At 42.8% G+C, this 27,596-nt stretch overlaps 1 protein-coding gene across 2 annotated transcripts in view; it reads right to left on the reverse strand.

The window, feature by feature from the left end:
- EDC4 (enhancer of mRNA decapping 4) overlaps window positions 1–27,596 on the reverse strand; it is a 310,514-nt gene that overhangs the window by 156,800 nt on the left and 126,118 nt on the right. For both annotated transcript variants that reach the window (XM_075281772.1, XM_075281771.1), the window contains one exon: window positions 27,343–27,521. In XM_075281772.1, coding sequence (XP_075137873.1) covers window positions 27,343–27,521 — 179 coding nt within the window. The remainder of the gene's footprint in view (window positions 1–27,342; window positions 27,522–27,596) is intronic.

A 27,596-nucleotide genomic window follows, 5' to 3' on the forward strand; every position in this document is an offset into this window, starting at 1 on the left:
CTGTGCTCCGTGTGCACAGTAAAGCTGGCTGCTGCCTCTGCTGTATGCCGGCTGCTGCCTCTGCTGTATGCCGACTGCTGCCTCTGCTGTATGCAGACTGCTGCCTCTGCTGTATGCAGACTGCTGCCTCTGCTGTATGCCGACTGCTGCCTCTGCTGTACGCCGACTGCTGCCTCTGCTGTATGCCGACTGCTGCCTCTGCCTCTGGGATGAGCTGGGAGAGCCAACTCTCCCCATATGCACAGCAGGCATCTCCCAGCTCATCTTACAGCAGCAGCTGGCTTTCCTGTGCACACAGAGCATATCGCACAGTGCTCTGAACTTGGTTTCATTAATGCGCCTTATAGTCTGGTGCGCATTGTATATGAACCCAGATGACTTAGCAGGCGCTCACTGATAATGCGCCTTATAATCCGGTGTGCCTTATAGTCCAGAAAATACGGTAAGCAAAATAGTAACAACAACCACCCTGGAACTGGTGGTACAGTACCAGGATAAGAGGTCTTGTATAAATTTAGGAATTAGAGAATCGTAATTCAATTTAAAATAGCTATCAAGGATGTTAAACAGATTAATTCCTAAGTAGGGAATACATTTAACCATGTCCAAAATTCAAAGTTCAAGACTATCAACTTTTGAGTGTCACAAGGTACAATTCAGTGCATAATTTTGGATTTTGAAGCATTAAGTTTAAGACTCCATCTCTATATCCATTATTCTTAGACTCTGGAAAACCACAATGCCCCCCCTTCTCTGCTGTCTTGGATAGAGGAGGTCTTATGCATATGCAGCATGGAAAACCTGCTCGTAGAATTGAAACGTGACAATAGTGCCCATCAAAAAAGGTGTTTATCCAGGTTTCCATAGCAACCCAGCCATTTTTCTTCACTAATGTCACAGTGCCCTTAAGAGGGGCAGGGCACTGTGAATGACACCGTTACACAAGGTCAAACACACACACAGCTTTACTCCAGGTCTCTATAACAACCGATTGCAGGCTTTTCATGGAAATCCAAAATAAGATACACATGATCACAACGCTTATGTACACACACACAAACGATATACAAAATACACCAGTGCAAAATTTGACAATTCTCATGGGAACACTACACAAAAAATGAAAAAATACCCGTGCGAAGCCGGGTCCTCCTGCTAGTAAAATATGTGTGTGTGTGTATATATATATATATATATATATACCCGTGCGAAGCCGGGTCCTCCTGCTAGTAAAATATGTGTGTGTGTATATATATATATATATATATATATATATATATATATATATATATATAGAGAGAGAGAGAGAGAGAGAGAGAGGAGAGAGAGAGAGAGAGAGAGAGAGAGAGAGAGAGAGAGAGAGAGAGAGAGAGAGAGAGAGAGAGAGAGAGAGAGAGAGAGAGAGAGAGAGAGAGAGAGAGAGAGAGAGAGAGAGAATCAAAAATTTCCAGAAAATTTTTTGGGGAAAAATGCGAATTTCAGAATACCTCCCAAATACAATAAATATTAGCTACCAAATCTCTGCTATATACTGCAATCATCGTTTAACAGTTTTATAAATTTCTAATGGATGTTGGCAGGCTTAGTGTAACAGCGATTTTCAAAGAAAATTTCACAAAAGTATTTTTTTTTACGCGTGGACAAAATTGTTGGTATCCCTTGTTTAATGAAAGAAAAGCTCACATTGGTCACAGAAATAACTTGAATCTGATAAAAGTAATTTAAAAAAATCTATGAAAATAAACAAATTAAAGTCAAACATTGCATTTCAATCATGCCTCAATAGAATTAAAAAAAAAAAAAAAAAAAAAAAAAAAAAAGCCTGGACAGAAATGATGGTACCAGTAACATAATATTTTGTTGCACAACCTTTTGGAGGCAATCACTGCAATCAAACGATTCCTGTAACTGTCAATGAGGCTTCTGCACCTCGCAACAGGAATTTTGGCCCACTTCACTTCTCATAAGCAAACTCCTCCAGTTGTCTCAGGTTTAAAGGGTGCCGTTTCCAAATGGATATTTCAGTTCCTTTCAAAGATGCTCAATAGGATATAGGTCAGGGCTCATACAAAGCCACTTCAGAATATTCCAATCCTTTCCTCTTGCCATTCTTGACTGTGTGTGTTTTGAGTCATTATGTTGCAAGACCCATGACCTGAGATTGAGACCAAGCTTTCTGGAGAGCACATTTCTCTCTAGAATCCATTGATTGTCTTGAGATTTCATTTTACCCTACACAGATTCAAGCCATCCTGTTCCAGATACAGCAAATCAGCCCCAGAACATAACAGAGCCTTCTCCATGTTTCACAGTAGGGACAGTGTTCTTTTAAAGATATGCTTCATGTTTCCATCTAAGCATAGAGCTGATGTGCCTTGCCAAAGTTAGATTATTGTCTCATCTGTCCATAGGACATTCCCACAGAAGCTTTGTAGCTTGTCAATTTTAATTAATTATTGCTTTTGTCAGATTCAAGTTATTTCTGTGACCATTATGGGTTTTTCTTTCATTAAAGAAGGATGCCATCAATTTTGTCCACATGTGTATATTAGAAACCCCCATAAATTACCCCAAAACAAAACAATGGAAATCCCCTAAAAGTGACGCAATTTTGGAAACTACACCTCTCAGAATTTATCAAGGGGTATAGTATAGTGAGTTATACCCCAAATCATCCCCCCCCCCCCATACAGCTGTCACCAACTAAGAGAAAGATGAGACTCCACGGACTGTTATACCCCAAATCACCCCCCCCCCCCATACTCTCCCCCTCGACTCCAACTCCCCCCCACTGTACCAGCTTTGGCAATGCAAATATCTATTCAGAGGTGCCAATAAAGCCGATTTGATTTGATTGATTTGTGAGCATTTTCACCCACAGTCGTTTCATGGATTTTACTAACATTAGGATGTGTAAATGAAAAGTTACTAAAACGTCACTTTATCCCCAAATTTTTCATTTTCGTAAGGGGTTAAAGAAGAAAAAGTACCCCACAGTTTGTTAAGCAATTGATCCTAAATATGTCAATAACCCATATGTGGTCATAATCTGCTGTATGAGTCCATAGCAGGGCTCAGAATGGAAAAAGTAATGATTTGCTTTTGGAAGGCAGATTTTGCTGAAATAGTTTTCAGGTGCCATGTCGCTTTGGCAGAGCCTATAAAGTACCAATACAGTGAAAACCTTCTAAAAGTGACCAAATTTTAAAATATGCTACTCACATAACATATCATGGGGTATAGTGAACATTTTCACGATATAGCCGTTTCTACACGTGTCAGACATACACTCCAAAAACTATTAATTGGGCTATCCCAGGAACAGAGAAGTTGCATATGTTGGTTTAAAAGAGAAGGAGCACTGCGCTTTTCAACTTTTAGAGTTCAGATTTAGAGGGACCTTCTGGATACCATATTGTTATTGCAGAGCCCTATAGGTGCTGAAATTGCCCAAGAAGTGACTATTCTGTAGAAGCAATTTTAAGGGTCTCCACAAGTCACATGGCGTCCAAAAAACAACAATCTAAATTTGGGCTCCATCTGCGCCCTACTATATGCTCACACAGCAGTTTATGCCCACATATGACACATGACACTGTTGAAAAACAAAACTGAATGATGTCCAGCAAGGCAAGGGAATCCAATATGTTAAAAGGTAGTTTTTAATAAAGAGTCCATAAAAACATTCACATGAATACAGAGTGAAAAAATAGTCATAAAAATGGATTTGACATACCAAACAAGAAAAAAAAGACAATACCCACGTTACGGTCCAGTATGTAAGTGGGTCTTGTCTTTATTCTTGTTTGGTATGTCAAATCCATTTTTTATGACTATTTTTTCACTTTGTATTCATGTGAATGTTTTTATGGACTTTTCTTTATTAACCCCTTAAGGACGCAGGGTACTTTGGGCCTTAAGGCTCAGACACTGTTTATCAAATATGACATCTTTTACTTTATGTGAGGACAGCTTCATATTGCATTTACCTATCCAGGTGACTCTAAGACTGGTTTTTTGTGACACATTCTACTTTATGTTGGTGGTAAATTTTGCTCATTATACTTTGTGTTTTGTTTGTTTAAAAAAAAAAGGACAATGTACTGAAAATTTCATAAAATTATCAATTTTGAAAGTTTCTGATATTCTTGTAAAAAAACAGACAGTCAGATTCCTAATTAACATTTCCCATAGGTCTACTTTATATTGGCATTGTTTCTTCAATGTCCTTTTACTTTTCTAGGAAGTTAGAAGGCTTATAACTTTAGTAGCAAATTTTCAAAAAAATTTCAAGATTGTGTTATCTAGGGACCTATTTAGTTGTGAAGTGACTTTGAGGGGCCTATATAATAGAAAACAATAAATGACCCCATTTTAGAAAGTATAGCCTTCAAACTATTCAAAATAGTATATAGGAACTGTGTTAACTCTTTAGGTGTTCCACAGGAATTAATGCAAAATGGGGGTGAAATTTCCAAAAGCCACTTTTTATGCACATTTTCCATTTCAAACTAGATTTTCCAGTAACAAAGACAGGGTTAATAGCAAAACATACCATGATATTTATTACTCTGATTCTGAAGTTTGTAGAAATATCCCATATGTAGTTCTTCTGTGTAAGTTGACTAAAAACAGTCCTCAGAAATGAAAAAGCACCTTTGAGGATTTTGGTGCAACAATTTCATTAGGATAGTTTTTGGATACCATGTTGCATTTGAAGAGCCCTAGAGGTACCACACCAGTGGAAAAACCCCAAAAGTGACCCCATTTTGGAAACTAGACCCCTTAAGGAATTCATCTAGGGGTCATATGACCAATTTGAATAGCCAGAATTTTCACTGAACTTTTCTGAATTTGGCTGTCAGTTTAAAAAAAAATGATAATTTCAACAGTTATATGCACTTTTTCATATTTTCTTTCCCTTTTACCAGGGAATAAAGTAGGCCATCTTGTTACCCAATTTCTCCCGAACACAGAAATGCCCCATTTGTGGTCAAAAAACGCTGTTTGGGCACAGAGGAGGGCTCAGAAGCGAAGGAGTGTTATTTCTCGTTTGGAGCTCTGATTTTACACAAATGATTTATAGCTGCCATGTTGTATTTGCAGAGCCCTAGAGGTACCATAACAGTGGAAAACCCCCAAAAGTGACCCCATTTTGGAAACTAGACCCCTTATGGAATTCATCTAGGGGTATAGTGAGCATATTGACCCCACAGGCTTTTCCAAATGATACTGCATAGCAGGCGGTGCAGAGTGAGAATTGCAATTTTCAAACCATCTATGCCATTTCAGTGCCCGATATATTGTTCCCAGCACATGCCACAGGAGACACTGCCCCCATAAAATATAACGTAGGTTCTGCTGGATATGGCAATACCCTACATGTGGCAGTTGTATAATGTCTGACGACACGGCAGGGCTCAGAATGGAAGGGCCACTATTTAGACTACTGGAGCATGGACGTACTTTCAAAAGGTATTCTGCAGCAACTGGTGCACAATGAGAATTGCAATTTTTGAATCATAAATGCCATTTCAGTGCCTGATATATTATGCCCAGCTTTTATTACCATAGGTTTTCCTGGAAATGGCAATCCCCCAGGGCTGCTATGTGATACCTGGGCACACAAGGGAAAGAGAAGGGAAAGAGGCAGCATGCGGCAAGGGGATAAGCTGTGCGGAGTGCATCAGGGTACAATTAAATATCAAATATCATGAAACATTCTCTCATACAGAGCCCAGGTTTTTAAGGACACGTATCACACTGGTATATAGTGTCCTTCCTTATCCCCCTCTTTGCACAGACTCGGCACCTCTTTTGATTCTTTCCCTTCTTGGAAGTTTGAGGAACTTCTCCTGCAAAGTGTTGTCCTGGAACTATGCATGGGGCCTCGCTTCCAGATGTACTGGGTACTGTCCCTTCCTGGTCTCTAAACAGGAGGTTCTTGATAACCACCTCTTGAAAATCCAGGAAAGTTCCCCTCTGGCCTGCACATCGAAATAGCACGTATGCATTGTACATTGCCATCTGTACAATGTGCACAGCTAGTTTTTTATACCACACCCTTGATTTGCGCATGGCGCTGTAGGGCTTCAGGACTTGATCTGACAAGTCCACCCCTCCCATGTACCTATTGTAGTCCAGGATGCAATCTGGTTTCGGGGTCTCTGTACTGGTACCTCGTACTGGTACATGGGTGCTGGTGTGGCCATGTATTGTTGTCAATACAAGGACTTCACTCTTGTCCTTGTCACACAATACATTGCTGGTACATTGAGCCCTGCTCTCACCCCTTCTGAGCGTTTGCCCAAGCAAGGTCTTAGGGAGGACTCTGATTTTTTCGGACGGTGCCGCATGCTGCAGTATTTCTGGAGGCGAGGCTATTGAAGAGTGCCACGCTGGTATAAAAATTATCCAGGTAGAGGTGGTAACCCTGGTCTAGCAGTGGGTGTAGCAAATCCAACACAATTTTGGCACTAACTCTCAGGAAGGAGGGGCATTCTGGAGGATCAATTTTGGTGTCCTTCCCTTGGTATATCCTAAATCTGTAGGTATACCCTTATGCACTCTCGCACAGCTTATACACCTTCACGCCATACCTTGCCCTCTTGCTTGGTAGATATTGGCGGAATTTAAGGCTCCCTTTAAAATGTACCAGCGATTCATCAATAGAAATATACTTCTCTGGGGTGTATGCTTGGACAACCGGGCATTGAAATGGTCTACTATGGGTCTAAATTTATATAAGCGATCAAAACTGGGGTCATCACGGGGTGCACACTGTTCATTGTCTGCATAGTGCAGGAATCGAAGTACAGCCTCAGAGCGCATCCTGGACATTCTAGTGCGATATAATGGGGTGTAGTATAATATGTCCCTGCTCCAGTAGTCTCTAAGGGACGGCTTTTTTGGGGGGGGATCTGGGGAACATAGTTCTCAGGAACCGAAGTCCAAATGGGGCCACTTTCCTCTAGGCTTTGCATAGTGCTGTCACTCCTTTCTGGGGTCTCTAGTGCAGTGGGTCTAGGGCGTCTTCGTGGGGGTCCCTCATCAACATCATCATGACTTGATGAGGATGATGATAGATAAAACAGTGTGGCACCATCAGAAGATTCGCTTTCAGAGGCGAGAAATTGACACGCCTCTTCAGCAGTAAAGGAGCGCTGGGACATTTTTGTACGTAATGTGTGTTCACAGTTTATATTCGTGTGTTCACAGAAACCTGTATATAAAGTAAAAACTGTATAAAGAAAAAAATATATACCCAAAAGAATCAGGTATATAAATGAAAAGTTTGGACTTCCCTACACTACACTAAGGATTCCCTAAACTACACTACACCTAAACTAATTTTATTTATTCCCTGATGATAAACCTAACTAACCTTACTAATTTTTTGCAAATTCCCTGACACTGACTATAATAAAAAAAAAAAAAAAAAGACAAGACGCAGGGGGTAGACAGACGGTAAACGCACCTAACTAACACTGAACTAGTCCCTATTACTAAAACTAAGGTGACTGGCTCCTAACACTAAACTGCTATTATTATTATTATTATTATTATTATTATTATTATTATTATTATATATAAAAAAAAAAAAAAAAAAACACAAAAACCCACAAAAAAAACAAGGACAAACAGACAAAGATGGGACACCGGTAAGGAGGTGGACGGATGAGGAAATTCAGGTGGTGCAATAAGGAGGTGGGCAGAGGGGGTAATTCAGGTGGTGCAATAAGGAGATGGGCAGAGGGGGAAATTCAGGTGGTACACAGAAGTGGGCACAAACACACAGGAACAGAGTTTTGAATATATCTCAAAATAGCACAACACAGCAACCACGAGCAACCTCTCTCAACTACTGACTAAACCCAACAGAGAAGATGGAGGAGGTTGTAAGATGTAGTAGCAGTTCTGTGACATCACTGATCACTCCTATTGGTCAGTAGTCTGTGACTAAGCAATAGTGGCTATCAGGAGGCAGGACTACTACTACAGTAGCCAATCACAGCAATGGCGCCAATGCACATCTGGATAGATGCAAGCAGCAGCATATTGCTCACATATGCAATGGCGTTCTTGATTCATAGCAGGTTAACATGCATAGCGTTTGCATATTGGCGATCGCTGCCATTGCAGACATTGTTCACATGTCTGCAATGGCGGCGATCACCAATATGTTCACGAACCGCCATTTTTCTCTGGCGCCTCATACCGGGGTTTGGTGCATCATACTGGGGCCTCATCTTGCATGCTGTGATGGCTGCAGTACCTTACAGCAGCCAGCCATCACAGCAGGAATTTTATTTATTTGCAGCGACGAGACTCACATGGCAGGGGTCGCACTTCCACGATCGCTGCCATTATCCACATGACTAATGGCGGCGATCACCGAAGTGGGACCACTGCCATTTGTCACCTGGCAGTTAGCTGGGATGGTCTGCTGTCTCAGGCAGCAGGCCATCCCAGCTTGTACGCATAATGAAACAAAATAGCAGCGATCCAACTTCGGCGATCGCCGCCATTAGTATTCTATCAGTCAGTGACTAATGGCAGCGATTGCTAATGTGAGACCTCCACCATTTGTCTTTTTTTACTTGCCTGTGATGGTCTGCTGTAGGGAACAGCAGCCATCACAACTTTTTTTTGGTGAAACGGAGGCAGGAGGGTGAGGGGAAGCTGGTCAGTAATATTACTGACCTGAGCGTTAACGTAGTACATACGAGGACGTACTATTACTGAGACGCACTTCTGTGAGGGGGCAGCCACCTCCTTCTCCTCTCACAGGTATCATGACGTGTACAATAGTTGCTACTCGGAGTCCAAGTATCCTCATTAGTATCCAGGGGAGTCAGTATCCTCATTAGTCGTTCTGTCCCATGGAAGTTCAAAGCGGCCTCCATGGACGGGTTGGGTAGCTTCTTGTTTTTGAAGGGGGAGTTGACTGGTACATTATTTACCCTGGCTAATGTCTACCTCCCTAATACCAACCAGATTGGCCCTCTGGAAAGCATTCTGACAATCCTTAGCAGACTTTTCCGAGGGTACCCTGTTGTTAGGGGGAGGCGACTTTAATCTGGTCCTTGACCCGGTGCTGGATGTCTCCAGAGGGGTCTTGTAACTCTCCTGCACCGGATATGGCATCTACTCCACTCCCATCAGTTAAAAGATGTGTGGCGCACGGCCCATCCCGATGCTAAAGACTGTATGCTTTACTCTCACCCCCGAGATGTCCACTCCAAGATAGATTATTTCTTCCTGAGACACGTAGATGTCCCCTTATTGAGGGGCTCCTCGATTGACGCCATCACTTTCGCAGACCATGCGATGATCCACGCTGTACTTGCCTCCCTGTCACTAGACCCCAAACCTGGCTGTGGCGCCTCAAGGAATCGCTGCTCCAGGATGTTCCAACCTCCCAGGCGTTTTTTTTGGCCTTGGAACATTATTTCAGGGAGAACAACACCGCTGAGGCTTCCCCCTTGACTGTGGTCCGCGCATAAATATGTAGTGCAGGGGGTGTTTGTGCAACGTGGCTCTCGGGTTAAGAAGGAAAAGTCCCAAGAGGTAGCGTCCCTGGTTTCCCTTGAACAAACGCATAAACGTTCCCATGCCGCTGACATCCAGGGCGCTCTGCTTTTGACCCGTAAAAAGTTAAGCAACCGCCTACACGTCCGCACCAAGTCCCTTCTGGCACGTGGTCGTAGACATTTTTAGGAGTTCGGGAACAAGTTCAGTTATGCTTTAGCGAGATCCCTTAGGGAACAGAAGTCCCGTAACTATGCCCCCACGATCACAAACTTGTCAGGGAGGCGCCTAACTGATGCTATAGCGGAGGAATTGGCCTGTTTTTACCGTGATTTGTATAACCTCCTGTCCATCCCCCTAGGTCATGATGCCCCCCCTTAGCCTCATGTTTAAACAATACATCGAGGACTCCGGTCTTCCTATGCTACCTGCCGATGCTCGGTCCACACTTGACCTCCCCATAATGAGTGAGGAGGTTGCACTGGCGTTACTGTCGATGCAACCTAGTAAGGCCCCGGGCCTTGGCGGTTTTCCGGCCTCCTACTATAAAGTACTCACCTGCGCTGTTGAACCCTCTGGTCCGTGCTCTCGACCCCGCCCCCAGACTTTAGTAGGACTCACATAGCAGTCATACATAAGGAAGCAAAGGACACGGTGTTATGCGCAAGCTACAAGCCCATTTCCCTCCCTACTAGAAGTCAGAGGCCTTGAATGTCTCACTTCGAGGTCTCCAGCACTCACTGGAATCCTCTATCCCCTTCAAGTGGTCAGATTCGGCCTTCAGGTACTTGGGAGTATGGATTTCCCGGGATCTCGGGGACCTGTACAGAAAGAACCATCTCCCTCTTTTGAAAGTGATCAGATCTGACTTAAAACGTTGGTCGTTGCGCCATATACAAAATGAACGTCATGACCCGTCTATTGTACCTATACAAACGCTTCCAATTCATGTCCCTCCTGGTTTTTCAAACTACTATATTGTGACTTGCTTAATTTCGTCTGGCAAGGTAGACTCTCTAGTCTGGCTCTCTCCATTCTCACATTGCCAAAGCAGTGTCGGAGCTTGGGGCTCACGGACCCCACAGGTACTATGATGCAGCTATGCTGCAGAGAGTACTTGCCTGGTGCCGCCACTCCTCCCTAAAGCAGTGGCTCTCTCGAGGGCGCCTTCCATGGTACACCGCTGAATACGCTCCCCTGGCTGGACTCCCCATGCCCCCTCCAGTCCCACCCCACCATTGCACCCACCTTGTGAGTTTGCAGAGCTCTTTTTCCCAAGGAGCAGATTTCCCCCTCCCTCTCTCCTTTGTACCCTATCCTGGGAAACCCCGCCTTCCTGGCTGGCCTCTCCCCTGGTCCCTTCAGGCAGTGGAGAACGGCTGGCTGCTACAGAGCAGCTCACTTTTGGGCTGGTGGCTCCTGGTGTTTTTAACGCGACCTCCTCCTGGACTTGAACCTACCCCCCTGGGCCCGTGGCAAGCCCTTCAGCTCACTCACTCTCCTCATTGTCTGACTCTCTGGGTTTCAATAAGCTTCTGACAAAGTTTAAGGTGGCTTTCTCCAGTTCCTGCCTGATTAGACACTCCCATTCTGAACTTTATTTGCTTTTGGTTTCCCCCCCTCCGGGCTACCATCCCCACCTTTCGTTGCCAAATGGGAAGTGAATCTGAACTTATCTTTTCCTGACTCCCAATGTTCCAGAATCCTGGAGTTTGCCCACAAAAGTTCAGTCGCCAGTAAGTAACAGGAGGTCGGCTATAAGCTTCTAACTCGCTGGTATCACATCCCTTCCAAACTACACAAATTTTACCTGTCCTCTTCTACTACTTGCTGGTGCTGTGGCTCAGAGGTGGGGATCCTTCTGCATGGGATGGGGTTCACAGAATGCTCTGCCAGGATTTCCAATCTTCCTTCCCTCCTCCCAGGCCTTTTTCTTGCTCCACCTTTCAGACTTCCCTCTCCGCACATACCGTGAGCCCTCCCTATGCCATATGATCAACGTGACAAGGGCCTGCATCCCCGCATTGTGGGGATCTTCCAATCCCCCCTCCCTACACCACTGGATCCACAAGGTCAAGGACATCAGTCATGTAGGACGTCACGGCCTCTCACCGTGACGCCCACTCGGCTTACATGGCTGCTTGGACGCCTTGGCTTCTCTTCCAAGGCACTCGGGCATACCGGAATCTGGCTGGTTGAAGTTCCTTGGCAAGTGGTGGGGTGTTCGTGGCAAACTGCCTCCCCCCCCCTTTTTTTTTTCCCTCTTTCTCCCCTTCCCTCCCTCTCCTTCTTACACCCCCCCCCCCCCTTACACATATTGGTCTTAAATGTTGTTTGTTATGCTTTCTCTTGATGCCATTCATGACGTTCCTTCGTCCCCATGGACGTTTACTTGTTCTGTTATGAGTGTCCCAATCTAGGTTTCCCGGACCCATGCCACTCTTGTTCTGTTTTGTGTGTATGTATATATATATATATATATATATATATATATATATATATATATATATATATATATATATATATATATAGTAATAACACTTGGGGGTTAAAAATGCTCACTGTACCACTGGATAAAATCATTCAGGGGTATAGTTTCCAAAACAGGGTCACTTGGGGATTCCACTTTACTGGCATTTCAGCTCTGCAAAAGTGCAATGGCGTCCAAAAACCAATCCGTCCAAGTCTGTGACCTAAAAACCAAATAGTACTCCTTCCTTTCTGTGCCCAAATAGCAGTTTATACCCTCTTATGACATGTTACCCTGGGACATCAGTCATACATGTGGGCATAAACAGTTTGGGTAAACAGCAAGGCACAAATGTAAGGAAAGCCAAGTGGCTTTTGGAGCACGTTTTTTGAGGTTTGTGATCTGGACGCCATGTCAAGTTTGCAGAGACTCTAAATTATTAGAAAAGTGGATTAGAAAAAAAGCATCCAAACAGCTATACATGTAAAAAAGTAAATAGAATACAGCAGAACAGATATAGCATACCCTTCATCAATGACAGCAGACACCTCAAAAAGAACTGCACTCCCAAGAGAATCACACATTGACTGAGAGAGTTATCTGTACAAGATGACACTAGTGAGACAGTTCTCCACAATAATAAGGATTGACTACCGGTAGTGCTGGATTCTCACACAGATCGGGTAGTCCTGCTAGCATGACTACAAATGTAGCTGCCTCTGGTCACCAGGGAGAGCCAACTGCTACACTTGACTGCAGTGAAACGCTGCTGCAATGTCAAGGGGCCTAAGACAAGAGTGACACAGATCTGTGTGTGAGAGTCCATCCAACGTTAGCACTTGCTAACTCTAAATGGCTTTGGATGTAAGAGGGTTTGGTGAGCGGATTGTTTGTGGAAAAAATAAGACATCACTGAAAATGAGCCCTAATCTATCTTTCAGAGAAAAAAAAAAAAAAAGTAAGACCCTATCATATTTTCAGAGAAACATGATAATTTTATTATAGGGGAAGTCAATCTGGCAGTCACTTCTGGTCTACTTTCCCTCGCAGGCTCTAAATCTTGAGTATACCTCAACACGCATTTTCACAATAACCAAAGCATAGCAGCTCATCGGGAGGCTAAAAAAGATACCACCCCAAAGAAAACCAAAACGTTGCAGTTATAACCGCATTTCCCATGCTCCTGATGGTAGCGCATACTACATACTACCATCTGGGGCACAGGATATGCGTTTTTTTTTTTGTTTTCTTTGTGGTAGTATCTTTTCTACTCTGAGGAGCTGCAACACTTGGTCATTTCAGCAATATGCATTGAGGATCGGAGTTTAGTTTAGAAACTCTGTATCTCTCACTAGTTTATCATTGGATGCGAGAGGTATATTGGGGCTTTGATTGGTATGCCCAGTGTGCTTACAGAGTTCTAAATAGGGGTCCAACTTGCATTTACATGGGTTAAACAGCTCTTAAGGGATCCCATGCCTAATTTATGACTTATAAACCATCTGTTGAGTTAAATCTTCCCAAGAACACATATCAGTACATAGGAGGATGTGAATATGAGCCAAGTGTGTGGAGCTATCTTATCCCCCTGTTATACTACAAGCCGTTTAAAACAACTCCTATACACCATCAGCTACTTACTATTTTTATTCTCTTTTAATTAATATCAGCAAAAGTTATGTCTTATTACTCCTTCAGTGATGACATAACAGTAGGAGAGAGTCCAAAAAAAGAAGATGGAAAAAAGACAACCACCATAAGTCCTAAACTCATGAAGAAAGAAACCAAAAAAAAAAAAACCGCTGTGCAGGAAAAAAAGAAAAAAAAAAAAAAAGTGGGATCTGTGCCCCCAGTGAAATGAGAAAAGGATTTTACGGTGAGTACAAAAAGATCCCTTTCTCTCGCAGCACAGCGCCTTGGGACGTCCAAAAGCAATCCCAGAGGAAGGGAAAAACAGACAGCCATGCACACTGCCGCCTGCAGAACTTTGCGACCCAAGCTGGCATCGGCAGAAGACACAGAAAGGATCTGGAAACATTTGTAAAAGTGTGCACTGAAGCCCAGGTAACCGTACAGACCTCGAAAACAGAAGCCTGATGCTGAATAGCCAAGGAGGCACCAACAGCCCTAGTAGACTGAACCGTCACATGGAAGCGTGGAAACTTACACCTAAGCCAACAGGCTTCCTTATTGACAGACCAAATCCATCTGGAGATGGAAACCTTGGACGCAGGAAAGCCCTTCCTGGAGTCTTCTGGAAATATTACCAGAGCGTCAGATTCAAAAAGGGTTGGTGAGAGCCAAGTAGACCCAGACTGCCCAAACAACATCCAGACAGTGAAAGAAACATTCATGAGGATACTTGGGATCAGTATGTATCAATGTCAAACACTATGGAGTAAAATAGACAATCTTTATTTATAAATACATGTAGAGACAGGTGACTAATGCTTCAATAATGTCTGGTGACAAATCATTAAATGTGTTGAAAATGTGCATAGGGAAATGACAGATAAATAGTAAAGAGCCTTATAGTTCTGCAAAAGGCATGAAACAGTGAATGGCCTGCATTTGAAAGCAGCCATTATAGAACAATCAACAAGCAAGTTACAGACAAGACCCTAATACACAAGATGTGATAGCATAATCACATACCACCAACCGCGCCCTGACGCGTTTCGCTTTGTAGCTTCGTCAGGGGGACAAAACTACAAAGAAGAGGAGGGAAGAGGTACAAGAGGAAGTAGGAAAAAAAAAAAATCACCAGAGTGGCAACGGCGCTGAGTCAATGGCCCAGGGACTTGGCCACAAGGCCAGGAAAACTGTGACTCAGGAGGGAAACGAGAGGCCGACATGACCAACCTGGGGCAAGTAGGGGGATGACCTACAGATGGAGCGGCCACCTGCCCAGGAAGGGTTCCTTGGCTAGGACGTGAGAAACTGGTCTGGGCTTTGACCAGATGCTCGTAGGAGGAGAGAGCACCAATGAGACAATGAGTCAGGAAGATGGTCCCCCAGGACCAGAGGAAGATCTGGAGGAATACATCCGTTTTGGACCACAGGCCTTGAACTGTCAAGGCACAGAAGACAGCTCCCCAGCAAGAAGACCCCGAAGAGGTGAACCAAGAAGCTCCAGGCAAACCCAGGAAGGGGAGAAAAAAGACAAAAGCTAGGCACAGACTAGTCCTAGCAGCCTAAAAAACCACTGCAAAGGCTCAGGGGTGACTGAACCAAAGGGAGAGCCTGGAAGGACAAAACCATCGAGCCCAAGACTCGCAGGCAGAAGAGAAGAGAAAAAGTTGATCTCCACAGGCAGGACACAGGAACGGGGGGGGGTCCAGAATCTCGAACTTGCCGATAGGGTGACCCTGCGGCACGTGAAGACGCCAGAGAGGTAGTATGACGAGAATGAAAGACGGGTGAGTATTGTTCTACTCCCCCCTCCTCTCTCTCAGACTCTTTTCTCAAAGGGTTAATTTGTTCAGTGAGTCACTGGCCAATTCATATCAGCTCACAGGTGAGCTGATTAGGTTTATTCTGTACACCTGTCAAGATTCAGTCCAGTCCATTTTGGATCTCACACTAAAAGGGAGGAAGAGAAACAAGGAAGCAAATCTTTCAAATCTCAACAGGTGACCGGAATCTCCAGCCTTACACCCACAGGGGGTAGACTAGTGTGGCATACACGCTGACATCCCCCTACCTCTGAAAGAGAAAGAAAAATAAAAACAGTAAGACAGAAAGACCTGACTCGGGCTGTGACTGCCTTCTACGACACTAGGTTCAAAACTGCCTTAGTGAGAGGGTATAGACTGTGTAGGAGGAGCCGACAGCCTTGATTTCCTAGTATCCGCCTCCTAGTGTCCAGGTCTATATCCAAGGTGCTGAGTCTCCCAGTGAAATATGCGAGAAAAAAATGTTTTTCTTTTAAATCAGTATTTGGAGCATATGCTGAGTGTGACACTGGAATATACAGTGCTGGAATCTTGTCCCATCCTCACATATTATGTGTTTATTTTTTGACTTCTGCCTTCCTGGAGTCAGCAAGAAAACGATAAACACCTCCCACACAACTTGTGCATGCTGGCAAAATCTGATTCTCTGAAATAGGTCATCTGCAGCAGTGTCACATTGAAACATTAACCCCTTAAAAACCATCCTATGGCAAAATTACGTTGGCACTGACAGGTCCTCCATGACTGTTCTATAGTAAAATTACGTCTGGCAGTCAGGATAGGTTTTTATCTAACAGTGTTGTCATAAGAGCAGTGTGTAAGCTGTACCTGACAGTTAACACCCTGCTCCATAACCCACCATCGGAAACAAGCTCCGATTAGGTGTTTTAACCCCTTGGAGGCCGCGATCATACACGATAGCAGCAACCAAGGAGATGCACGATGTTGCCAGGATCCCCGGCAACCTCCGCTTCGAGATTGTTTGGTGCCAGTATGTAAAATATTCAGTCTGGGGTCTGGCCAGTAACCCCAGGCTGCCTGAGCCCCCCGTTACCTGGTTGATCCTGCTATGTAACCCTTGATACATTCCTTGATGGGTGTAATTTTTAAAATGTCACTTTTGAGGGGTTTCCATTGTATTTATACTTTTGGGGCTCTGCAAATGCAACATGGCACCTGAAAACTAATCCAGCAAAATCTGCCATCCAAAATCCTAATAGTGCTCCTTCCATTCTGAGCCCTAACATACAGCAGATTATGACCACATATGGGGTATTGTCGTGATCATGAGCAATTGTTTAACAAACTGTAGGGAGCTTTTTCTCATTTAATCCCTTGTGAAAATTAAAACTTTGGGGATAAAGGGACATTTAGGTAATTTTTCACTTTACACATCCCAAGGTTCACATTAGTGAATAACAGCAAAATCCTGCCTGTCTTCTGTATTAGTGTTTTTGGGAGTCCGAGGTCTTGTGGTTGACATTTGCGGTACATATAGTATATATACACATGGTCTACACCTTACACTACTATTTTATATGTATTTTGTATATGAATGTGAGATTGAACATTAATTTTGCATGCAAATATGTGTTTTAGTGCACTTTTTCAAAACATTATGTTTGTCACAAAGTTGCATGAAGGAGGATGCGGCTATCGACCCATTAAGGCAAATCTAATCTTCAGGTTGTCTACTTTCAATACAATATATAGGGTTTAGAGGGTTCACTTGCTTTTCATGGTGTGAAATCCCTACATTTTATAGAATAATACTTTAACATTTTAACCCCTTAGCGACCTTTGACGTACTATTACGTAATACTACATCATGGAGCACTCACTCTTCTCCATACCCTTCGGTTGGAGCTTTTACCGTTCGAAGGTTTTACAATAAGATAAGATAATCCTTTAATAGTCCCACAGTGGGGAAATTTCAGTATGTTACAGCAACATAGTAATACAGATACAGGATAATACACAGTAATATGTTACAGAAGTAGACACATATGCTGAGAAGAGAATATATACTAGGAGTCAATAGCAGCTAAGTACAGTCATGGCCAAAAGTTTTGAGAATGATACAAATATTAATCTTTACAAAGTCTACTGCTTCAGTTTTTCTAATGGCAATTTGCATATACTCCAGAATGTTATAAAGAGTGATCAGCTTAACAGCAATTACTTGCAAAGTCAATATTTGCCTAGAAAATGAACTTTATCCCACAAAACACATTTCAACATCATTGCAGCCCTGCCTTAAAAGGACCAGCTAACATCGTTTCAGTGATTGCTCCATTAACACAGGTGTGGGTGTTGATGAGGACAGGGCTGGAGATCAATCTGTCATGATTAAGTAAGGATGACACCACTGGACACTTTAAAAGGAGGCTGGTGCTTGGCATCATTGTTTCTCTTCTGTTAACCATGGTTATCTGTAAAGAAACACGTGCAGTCATCATTGAACTGCACAAAAATGGCCTAACAGGGAAGAGTATCGCAGCTAGAAAGATTGCACCTCAGTCAACAATCTATCGCATCATCAAGAACTTCAAGGAGAGAGGTTCCATTGTTGGCAAAAAGGCTCCAGGGCGCCCAAGAAAGACTAGCAAGCGCCAGGACCATCTCTTAAAAGTGTTTCAGCTGTGGGATCGGGCTACCAGCAGTGCAGAGCTTGCTCAGGAATGGCAGCAGGCAGGTGTGAGTGCATCTGCTCGCACTATGAGGAGGAGACTCTTGGAGCAAGGCCTGGTCTCAAGGAGGGCAGCAAAGAATCCACTTCTCTCCAGAAAAAACATCAGGCACAGACTGATATTCTGCAAAAGGTACAGGGAGTGGACTGCTGAGGACTGGGGTAAAGTCATTTTCTCTAATGAATCCCCTTTTCGATTGTTTGGGGCATCTGGAAAACAGCTTATTCGGAGAAGACGAGGTGAGCGCTACCACCAGTCTTGTCTCATGACAACTGTAAAGCATCCTGAAACCATTCATGTGTGGGGTTCTCAGCCAAGGGAATCAGCTCTCTCACAGTCTTGCCTAAAAACACAGCCATGAATAAAGAATGGTACCAGAATGTCCTCCAAGATCAACTTCTCCCAACCGTCCAAGAGCAGTTTGGCGATCAACAATGCCTTTTCCAGCATGATGGAGCACCTTGCCATAAAGCAAAGGTGATAAATAAATGGCTCAGGGAACAAAACAGAGAGATTTTGGGTCCATGGCTTGGAAACTCCCCAGATCTTAATCCCATTGAGAACTTGTGGTCAATCATCAGGAGACGGGTGGACAAACAAAAACCTACCAATTATGACAAAATGCAAGCATTGATTGTGCAAGAATGGACTGCTATCAGTCAGGATTTGGTCCAGAAGTTGATTGAAAGCATGCCAGGGAGAATTGCAGAGGTCCTGAAGAAGAAGGGTCAACACTGCAAATATTGACTTGCTGCATTAACTCATTCTGTCAATATAAGCTTTTGTTACTCATAATATGATTGCAATTATATTTCTATATGTGATAAAAACATCTGAGAAACACACATAAAAACCAGCAGCAGATCACGTGAAAATATAATATTTGTGTCATTCTCAAAACTTTTGGCCATGACTGTACTATACAGAAAAGGACCTATCCAACCAACTTCTACAGAAGTATCACATTGATAAAAGGATTTGCGCTTACCAACCGTAGTTCTTGTTTCATTAGTGTGTGTGAGGCTTTAATAAACAAATGAAACAAGAACTACGGTTGGTAAGCGCGGATCCTTTTATCCATTTGATACCTCTGTAGAAGTTGGTTGGATAGGTCCTTTTCTGTATAGTACCATGCATACGTGCTTTCACAGTTAAGATCTGCCAGCTACTAGTCATTTTGTCTATGAAGTGATATTTGAGTGCTGTGATCATTTCACAGCGTTTAAAGGTGATTATATGTTGAATAATACTTTGTGGAATTACTTTAAAAGGGTAATGCACAAGGTGCCGCGCAGTGCTCTCTCGTGTTTCCATAGCAGCTAAGGAACAGAAGAGAGAGAAGGAAGACTTCATAGTCATAATCATTAGTTCTCTGTGCGGAGTGATCTTCGCTTGGTCTGATGTAGATTATACAGCCTGTTTGCGGACCTGTGATAGCACTCCTTCTCACACTTGGGGTGAAGCAGACGGTCACTTACAGTGTTGCCAAGTCCCATCAAGGTCCCATACATGGAGTGGGAGTTGTTCTCCTTCATGGAGGTCACCACAGACAGTATCCTTCTGTCACCCACCACCTGTACTGGGTCCAGGGGGCTCCCCAGGACAGAGCGGGCCCTTCTGATCAGCCTGTCAAGTCTATTTCTGTCCCTGGTTGATATACTGCTCCCGCAGCAGGCCATACCGAATAAGATGGCTGAAGCAACCACAGAGTTGAAGAAGGCCCTAAATAATGGCCCCTGGACTCCGAAGGCCCTCAGCCTCCTGAGCAGGTAGAGCCTGCTGTGGCACTTTCTGTTCAGCGCCTCCAGGAGTCATGACCACCGCATTCAAAGGGTTTTGTGCCGTTTCCTCGTACCCCGTAGGGACACATGAAAAAGTTTAAAAAAAAAAAAAAAAAAAAAAAAGTGGAAAAAGAAAGCGATTTAAAATTTTTTTATAAAGTTATAAAACTCAAAAAAAAAATTCTATAGAAAATTATATATATAAAAAAAATAAATAAATAATGCATATTTGGTATCGTCGAGTCCCTAACAATCTGTACAATAAAACTGAAAATATTAAATGTATATGGTGAACGTTGGGGCGGGAAAAAAAATGGAAAAAACCCACCAGAGGTAGTGATTTTTCGCCATTTCACCTTACAAAATATGCTATAAAAAGTGATCAAAAAGTTCTATGCACCCCAAAACAGTACCAATAAAAAGCACAAGTCGTTCAGCAAAAACTAAGCCCCCAATCAACGCTGTCAACCAAAAAATAAAAATGTTACGCCTCTCAGAATATGGCAATGCAAAAAACATTGATTTATGTCCCCAAATGTGATTTTATTCTGCATTAGTATAGCATAACAAAATAATATAAATGAGGTATCGCCGTAACCGTACTGACCCAAAGAATAAAGGTCACATGTTACTTATACTGTATGCTGCACGGCGAAAAATTTTAAACGTAAAACGCAATGCCAGTATTTTTAATTTTTTTTTAATCCAGCAAAAAAAGTTAATAAAATGTATTCAATAAGTTGTAGGCACCCAAAAATGGTGTCATTTCAAAATGCATCTCATCCCGCAAACAATAAGCCATTATATGGCCACGCCACCAGAAAAATAAAGAACCTAGCAATGTGAAGACTAAAAAAAAAAAAAAAAACAAATTTGCCAAATCATTAGAACACAACAGGCTGCGGCAGGAAGGGAGTATATAAGCTGTGTGAGCGTATATCAACGGACACCCCAGATTTAGAGCTTATGAGGGAAAAGACACCAGAAGTGACCCCCAAAGTGACTCCACCCAATCATTGGAGCTACTGGGAAATAGAAGGGAATTTGGTGTTTGCAATGTACTCCGCACAGTTTACGTATTTCCTCTTCACCATCCTCTGTGCAGTCATGTCTGGAATACTAATACTCAAGACACCCCCTGATAAATTCTTTGAGGGGTGCATTTTTCAAAATGAGGTCACACTTTTGGGGAATCCACTTTTCTGGTACCTTACAGGCTCTACAAACATGCCATGGCGTTCAGATACAAACATCTGAATCTGTACTACAAAAGTCACATAGCTTCCCTTCTGCACCCTGCTGTGTGCCCAAACTGCAGTTTATGCCACATGTATGACACTGGTGTACCCAGGATAACGAACATGATGTCATATGTGTGTATAAACTGATATTAGGGCACAGCCGGACACAGAATGGAAGAAGGGTTATTTGGTTTTTGGAGCACAGACTAAGACGTTTTTGGTTTTTGGATGCCATGAAACTTACATAGAGACCCTAAAATTGCCCCTACAAAATGGGGCACTTCTTGGGGAATTCCAGTTTACCGACACCTCCAGCTCTCTGTAAAAACAACATGGTGCCCAGAAAATCCCTCTAAATCTGTACCCCAAAAGCTAAAAAGCACAGTGCTTCTTCCCTTCTGAGCCATGCTGTGTGCCAAAGCAGCAGTTTCCACCCACAAATATAATTTTTTGCCCCTCGGGATGGCCCACTTAATAGTTTTAGGAGTGCAGGTCTCTGACAACATAAAGTGGGTGCAACGTATTGGGCACCGAAATGGCATATTTCTTTAAAAATTTCATACATTCCTTGACGGGTGTAGTTTCTAAAATGGCATCACTTTTGAGGGGCTCAGCAAATGCGATATGGCACCTCAAAGAACTATTCCAGCAAAATCTGCCCTCCAAAATTAAAATAGCGCTCTTTCCATTCTGAGTCCCACTATGTACCCATACAGCAGACTATGACCACATATGGGGTATTGCCGTGTTCAGGAGAAATTGTGTAACAAACCGTTGTGGGGGGGGGGGGGTTAATTCTTTAACTACTTGCAAAAAATTTTAAATATGGACAAATTTATTGGAAAAAAGAGTAATTTTTAATTTTTTACATTTCAAAGTTAATAAAATCTGTAAAACAGCTGTGAGGTCAAAATGCTCACTCTATCCCGGCAAAAAACCATCTGCAAAGAGTTTGTTTGTTCTCCCCATGTTTGCATGGATTTCCATCCCATATTCCAAAAAGACATACTGATAGGAAAAAAAAAAAAAGTACATTGTGAGCTCTATGTGGGGCTCACAATCTACATTTAAAGAGGACCTTTCATCAGATTGGGCACAGGCAGTTCTATATACTGCTGGAAAGCTGACAGTGCGCTGAATTCAGGGCACTGTCGGCTTTCCCGATGTGTGCCCCGGGTAATGCGCTATTGGTCCCGGTACCGTAGCGCTTTACAGTCAGAAGAGCGTTTCTGACACTTAGCCAGGGACGCCCTACTGCCCAGCAGTGCCTATCGCGCTGTACTGTGTGAGCAGGGAGAAACTCCATAGGCGATAGGCGCTGCTGGGCAGAAGGGCGTCCCTGATTAAGTGTCAGAAACGCCCTTCTGACTGTAAAGCGCTATGGTACCGGGGCCGATCGCGCTTTACCCAGGCACAGAACGGGAAAGCCGACAGTGCGCTGAATTCAGCGCACTGTCAACTTTCTAGCAGTATATACACTCACCGGCCACTTTATTAGGTACACCTGTCCAACTGCTCGTTAACACTTAATTTCTAATCAGCCAATCACATGGCGGCAACTCAGTGCATTTAGGCATGTAGACATGGTCAAGACAATCTCCTGCAGTTCAAACCGAGCATCAGTATGGGGAAGAAAGGTGATTTGAGTGCCTTTGAACGTGGCATGGTTGTTGGTGCCAGAAGGGCTGGTCTGAGTATTTCAGAAACTGCTGATCTACTGGGATTTTCACGCACAACCATCTCTAGGGTTTACAGAGAATGGTCCGAAAAAGAAAAAACATCCAGTGAGCGGCAGTTCTGTGGGCGGAAATGCGTTGTTGATGCCAGAGGTCAGAGGAGAATGGCCAGACTGGTTCCAGCTGATAGAAAGGCAACAGTGACTCAAATAGCCACCCGTTACAACCAAGGTAGCCAGAAGAGCATCTCTGAACGCACAGTACGTCGAACTCTGAGGCAGATGGGCTACAGCAGCAGAAGACCACACCGGGTGCCACTCCTTTCAGCTAAGAACAGGAAACTGAGGCTACAATTTGCACAAGCTCATCGAAATTGGACAATTGAAGATTGGAAAAACGTTGCCTGGTCTGATGAGTCTCGATTTCTGCTGCGACATTCGGATGGTAGGGTCAGAATTTGGCGTCAACAACATGAAAGCATGGATCCATCCTGCCTTGTATCAACGGTTCAGGCTGGTGGTGGTGGTGTCATGGTGTGGGGAATATTTTCTTGGCACTCTTTGGGCCCCTTGGTACCAATTGAGCATCGTTGCGACGCCAAAGCCTACCTGAGTATTGTTGCTGACCATGTCCATCCCTTTATGACCACAATGTACCCAACATCTGATGGCTACTTTCAGCAGGATAATGCGCCATGTCATAAAGCTGGAATCATCTCAGACTGGTTTCTTGAACATGACAATGAGTCCACTGTACTCCAATGGCCTCCACAGTCACCAGATCTCAATCCAATAGAGCATCTTTGGGATGTGGTAGAACGGGAGATTCGCATCATGGATGTGCAGCCGACAAATCTGCGGCAACTGTGTGATGCCATCATGTCAATATGGACCAAAATCTCTGAGGAATGCTTCCAGCACCTTGTTGAATCTATGCCATGAAGAATTGAGGCAGTTCTGAAGGCAAAAGGGGGTCCAACCCGTTACTAGCATGGTGTACCTAATAAAGTGGCCGGTGAGTGTAGAACTGCCTGTGCCCAATCTGATGAAAGATCCTTTAAAAAAAGAAAAAAAAAAATGCTTACTCTTCCCCTAGATAAATTCTATGAGGGGTGTAGTTTCCAAAATGGGGTCACTGTTAGGGGGTTTCCACTGTATTGGTACTCTAGGGGCTCTGCAAATGCGACATGGCACCTGAAAAATATTCCAGCAAAATCTGCCCTTCAAAAGCCAAATAGCATTCTGTCCATTCTGAGCCCCACCATGTACCCAAAAAGCAGATTAGGACCACGTATGGGGTATTGCCGTGTTCAGGAGAAATAGTTTAAACTGTGGGGGGCATTTTCTCCTTTAACCCCTTGTGAAAATGAAAACTGGGGATAGAGTGACATTTTAGTCATTTATCATTTACACATTCCAATGGTAGTAAAATCTGTAAAACAGCTGTAGGGTCAAAATTCTCACTATTCCCCTGGATGAATTCTGTGAGGGGTGTAGTCTCTAAAATGGGGTCACTTTTGGGGGATTTTCATAGTTTTGGTACTCTAAGGGCTCTGCAAATGAGACATGGTGCATTAAAACTATTCCAGCAAAATCTGCTGTTCAAAAGCCCAGTGTCGCTCCTTCCCTTCCATGTGCTGCCGTGTAACCAAAAAAATCAGCTTACACACACATGTGGGGGAATTCTGTGCACGGGAGAAACTGCATGATAAACTTCCAGATGCATTTTCTCCTTTAACTCTTTGTAAATGTGTTAATTTTAGGTCTAAATGAATGTATTAGTGAAAAAAATTAAATGTCTAAATTTCAACTCCAAATTTTTATTCTTATGAAATGCTGAAAGGGTTAACAAACATCCCAAATGCTGTTTTGAATTATTTGAAGGGTGCAGTTTAGAAAATGGGGTGATTTATGGGGGTTTCTATTATATAGGCCTTTATAATTCCTTTCAGAACTGAAGTCGTCCCTAAAAAATTAGTTTGGGGAATTTTCTAGTAGATCTGGAAAATCGCTGTTACACTTGTAGGCCTTGCAACGTGCAAAAAAAATTAAAAGACGATCAAAAGTTGATACCAATGTAAAAGCAGAGATATGGTAGATAATATTTATTCTTATATTTGGGTGGTATAACTATCTGCCTGAAAAGCAGAGAATTTCACATTTTGAAAATTGATATTTTTTCAAAATTTCCATCTAATGTCCTATTTTTTTATTTTTTATAAGTAAATACAAAAATATTGATTGTTTTTTCGTAACACATCATACTTCATGTTAGTGGTAAACAATCTCAAAATCTCTTGTGTAAGTTAAAGTGTCTCAAAGTTATTGCCATTTAAAAGTGTCAGTTTTGAAAAAAAGAGGCCTGGTGCTTAACATACTTTTGGGCTGTGTTGACCCCTTCCGGCAATGGCATTTTTTGATTTACGTTTTTCATTTTTGACTGCCCTCCTTCTAAACCCCATAACTTTTATTTCTCCGCTCCCAGAGCCATATGAGGTCTTAATCTTTGCGGGACAAATTTTTCTTCATAATGCCGCCATTAATTATTCTGTATAATCTACTGGGAAGCTGGAAAAAAAATTCAGAATGGGGTGGATTTGAAGAAAAAATGCATTTCTGCGAATTTCTTACGGGCTTCGGTTTTACGGCGTTCACGGTGCAGCCAAAATGACATGTCCCCTGTATTCTGTTTCGTTACGATACCAGGGATACCAAATTTATATGGTTTGATTTACATTTTAACCCCTTAAAAAAAACTCCAAAACTGTTAAAAAAAAAAAAATTTTCTAAAACTCGCCATATTCTGACAGCCGTAACTTTTTTTTATACGTCCGTGAACGGGGATGAATAGGGCGTCTTTTTTTGAGGGGCCAGGTGCACTTTTTAGTTCGAAAAAGGAAAAAAGGGGGAAATACTCAGCCCACTCGCGGTTGCTACTTGCAGTCGCACTTTCCACTCTTATATTCCTATTGCAGGCTTGCTCGGATATAATGTACCTTCGGCTTTGAGCGAAACGGTAAGTCCACGAATAAAAAGTTCAATCCAGCAACGCCAAGTGGAAATTAAAAACACCTTCTTTAATGTAGAAAATTCTTCATAAAATCGATAGAACACACATGTACTTTTTAGTTCTACCATTTTCGGGAAATGTCATTGTTTTGATCACTTTTTATTCAAATTTTTATCATAATTAAAACAGTGAAAAAATGGCAGTTTGGCACTTTTGACTATTTTTCCCGCTACGGCGTTTACCATACAGGAAAAATATTTTTATAGATTTGTAGAGCGGACGATTTCAGACACAACGATACCTAACATGTATGTGTTTCACAGTTTTTAACTACTTTTATATGTGCTCTAGGGAAAAGGGACTGATTTGAATTAATACTTACTTTTTTTTATTTATTTTTTATTTTTTTGCATTTATTAGACCCCCTAGGGGGTCTTGAACCCCAGGGGGGTCTGATTACTAATGCAATGCATTACAATGCTAATGCATTGCAAAGTACAGACACTTCTATTGCAGGCTATGTAGCATAGCCTGCGATAGAAGCAATGTAATGACAAGCCGGGAGCCTTCACAAGGCTCCCGGTTGCCATAGTAACGTGACGCAAACCCCGGAGCTTACTCCGGGTGCGGGCGATCACCAGGAAAATGGCGGCGCCCATGCGCCGCCGGGAAAATGGCGCCTTGGTCAGCTTTGACTGAGGTGCCTGAAGACTTAATGCCTTCGATCGGTCCGGGGACCGATCGGAGACATTAGCGCCAGTTGTCTAAGGTGTAAAGCAGTAGACACCTGGCGGCTATTGCAGCCGCCCGGATCCCGGGCTGCCGCCATAGGTACACACCCGGCATGCACCGTACTAGTAAGGTGGATGTCGGGAAAGGGTTAAGCTTCAAAGCAGATTTTTGTTCCTTCCAGTTCTGGTGATCTTCTCTAGACATGTGCATGTGGGTTTAGGCCTTAGTGATATGAATGAACTCTGCACATGTTGAACATGTTTTTAGTTGGTTTGGTGCATATAATGTATTGTTTGGTTTTCACTTTTAACAACTGATATACATTTATTTGCACGTTACTTTCTAAAACAGTCACTTTAAATCAAAATTACATGACACCTTTTTATGCTGATAGCAAGCTGTCTGTCCCCTAGAGGACAGATAAGGGGATTACAAGTAGCAATTGTAAACAGTAGAGATAAGGACATATAATAAATGTCCTTATCTCTACTGTGTTTACAATTTTCTACTTTTATCTGTCCTCTAGGGGACAGACAGCTTGCTATCAGCATAAAAAGGTGTCAGTATGCAATCAGTATGTGCATCAGTCTGTTTTTAGCCTCAAACTAAATTCAAACGGAAGGATGGCATACTGATGTGTGAACCAAGCCTTAAGCTATGCCCCTGTATTACATTAATTACATTACAAGATTTTCTAACCATATGCTCATAAATACAAGTGATCAAAAGGACTAAACTACAAGTTGTAAGAACTTACCTGTTGAACAGTAACACTGGGCATCATGAAAGCATCAGGTGTCATTAATTTAGGTTTTGAGTCTGTTGACAGCAATATAAAATCTGTAGAAGTTCTTAAGCTGTCAGACTGAGATTCAAGGAGAGATTCTGAAAGAGGCCGCCTTTCAGTTCCGACATCTACTATTTGATCTGAAGAAGCTGAAAAAAGAAGACAATGTAAATGTCAAAACCGCATTAATGCCATGAGAGAATGAAAGTCACAAAATGTTCTCA

This window comes from Leptodactylus fuscus, chromosome 7 (genome assembly GCF_031893055.1).
Source record: "Leptodactylus fuscus isolate aLepFus1 chromosome 7, aLepFus1.hap2, whole genome shotgun sequence".
Taxonomy (NCBI): domain Eukaryota; kingdom Metazoa; phylum Chordata; class Amphibia; order Anura; family Leptodactylidae; genus Leptodactylus; species Leptodactylus fuscus.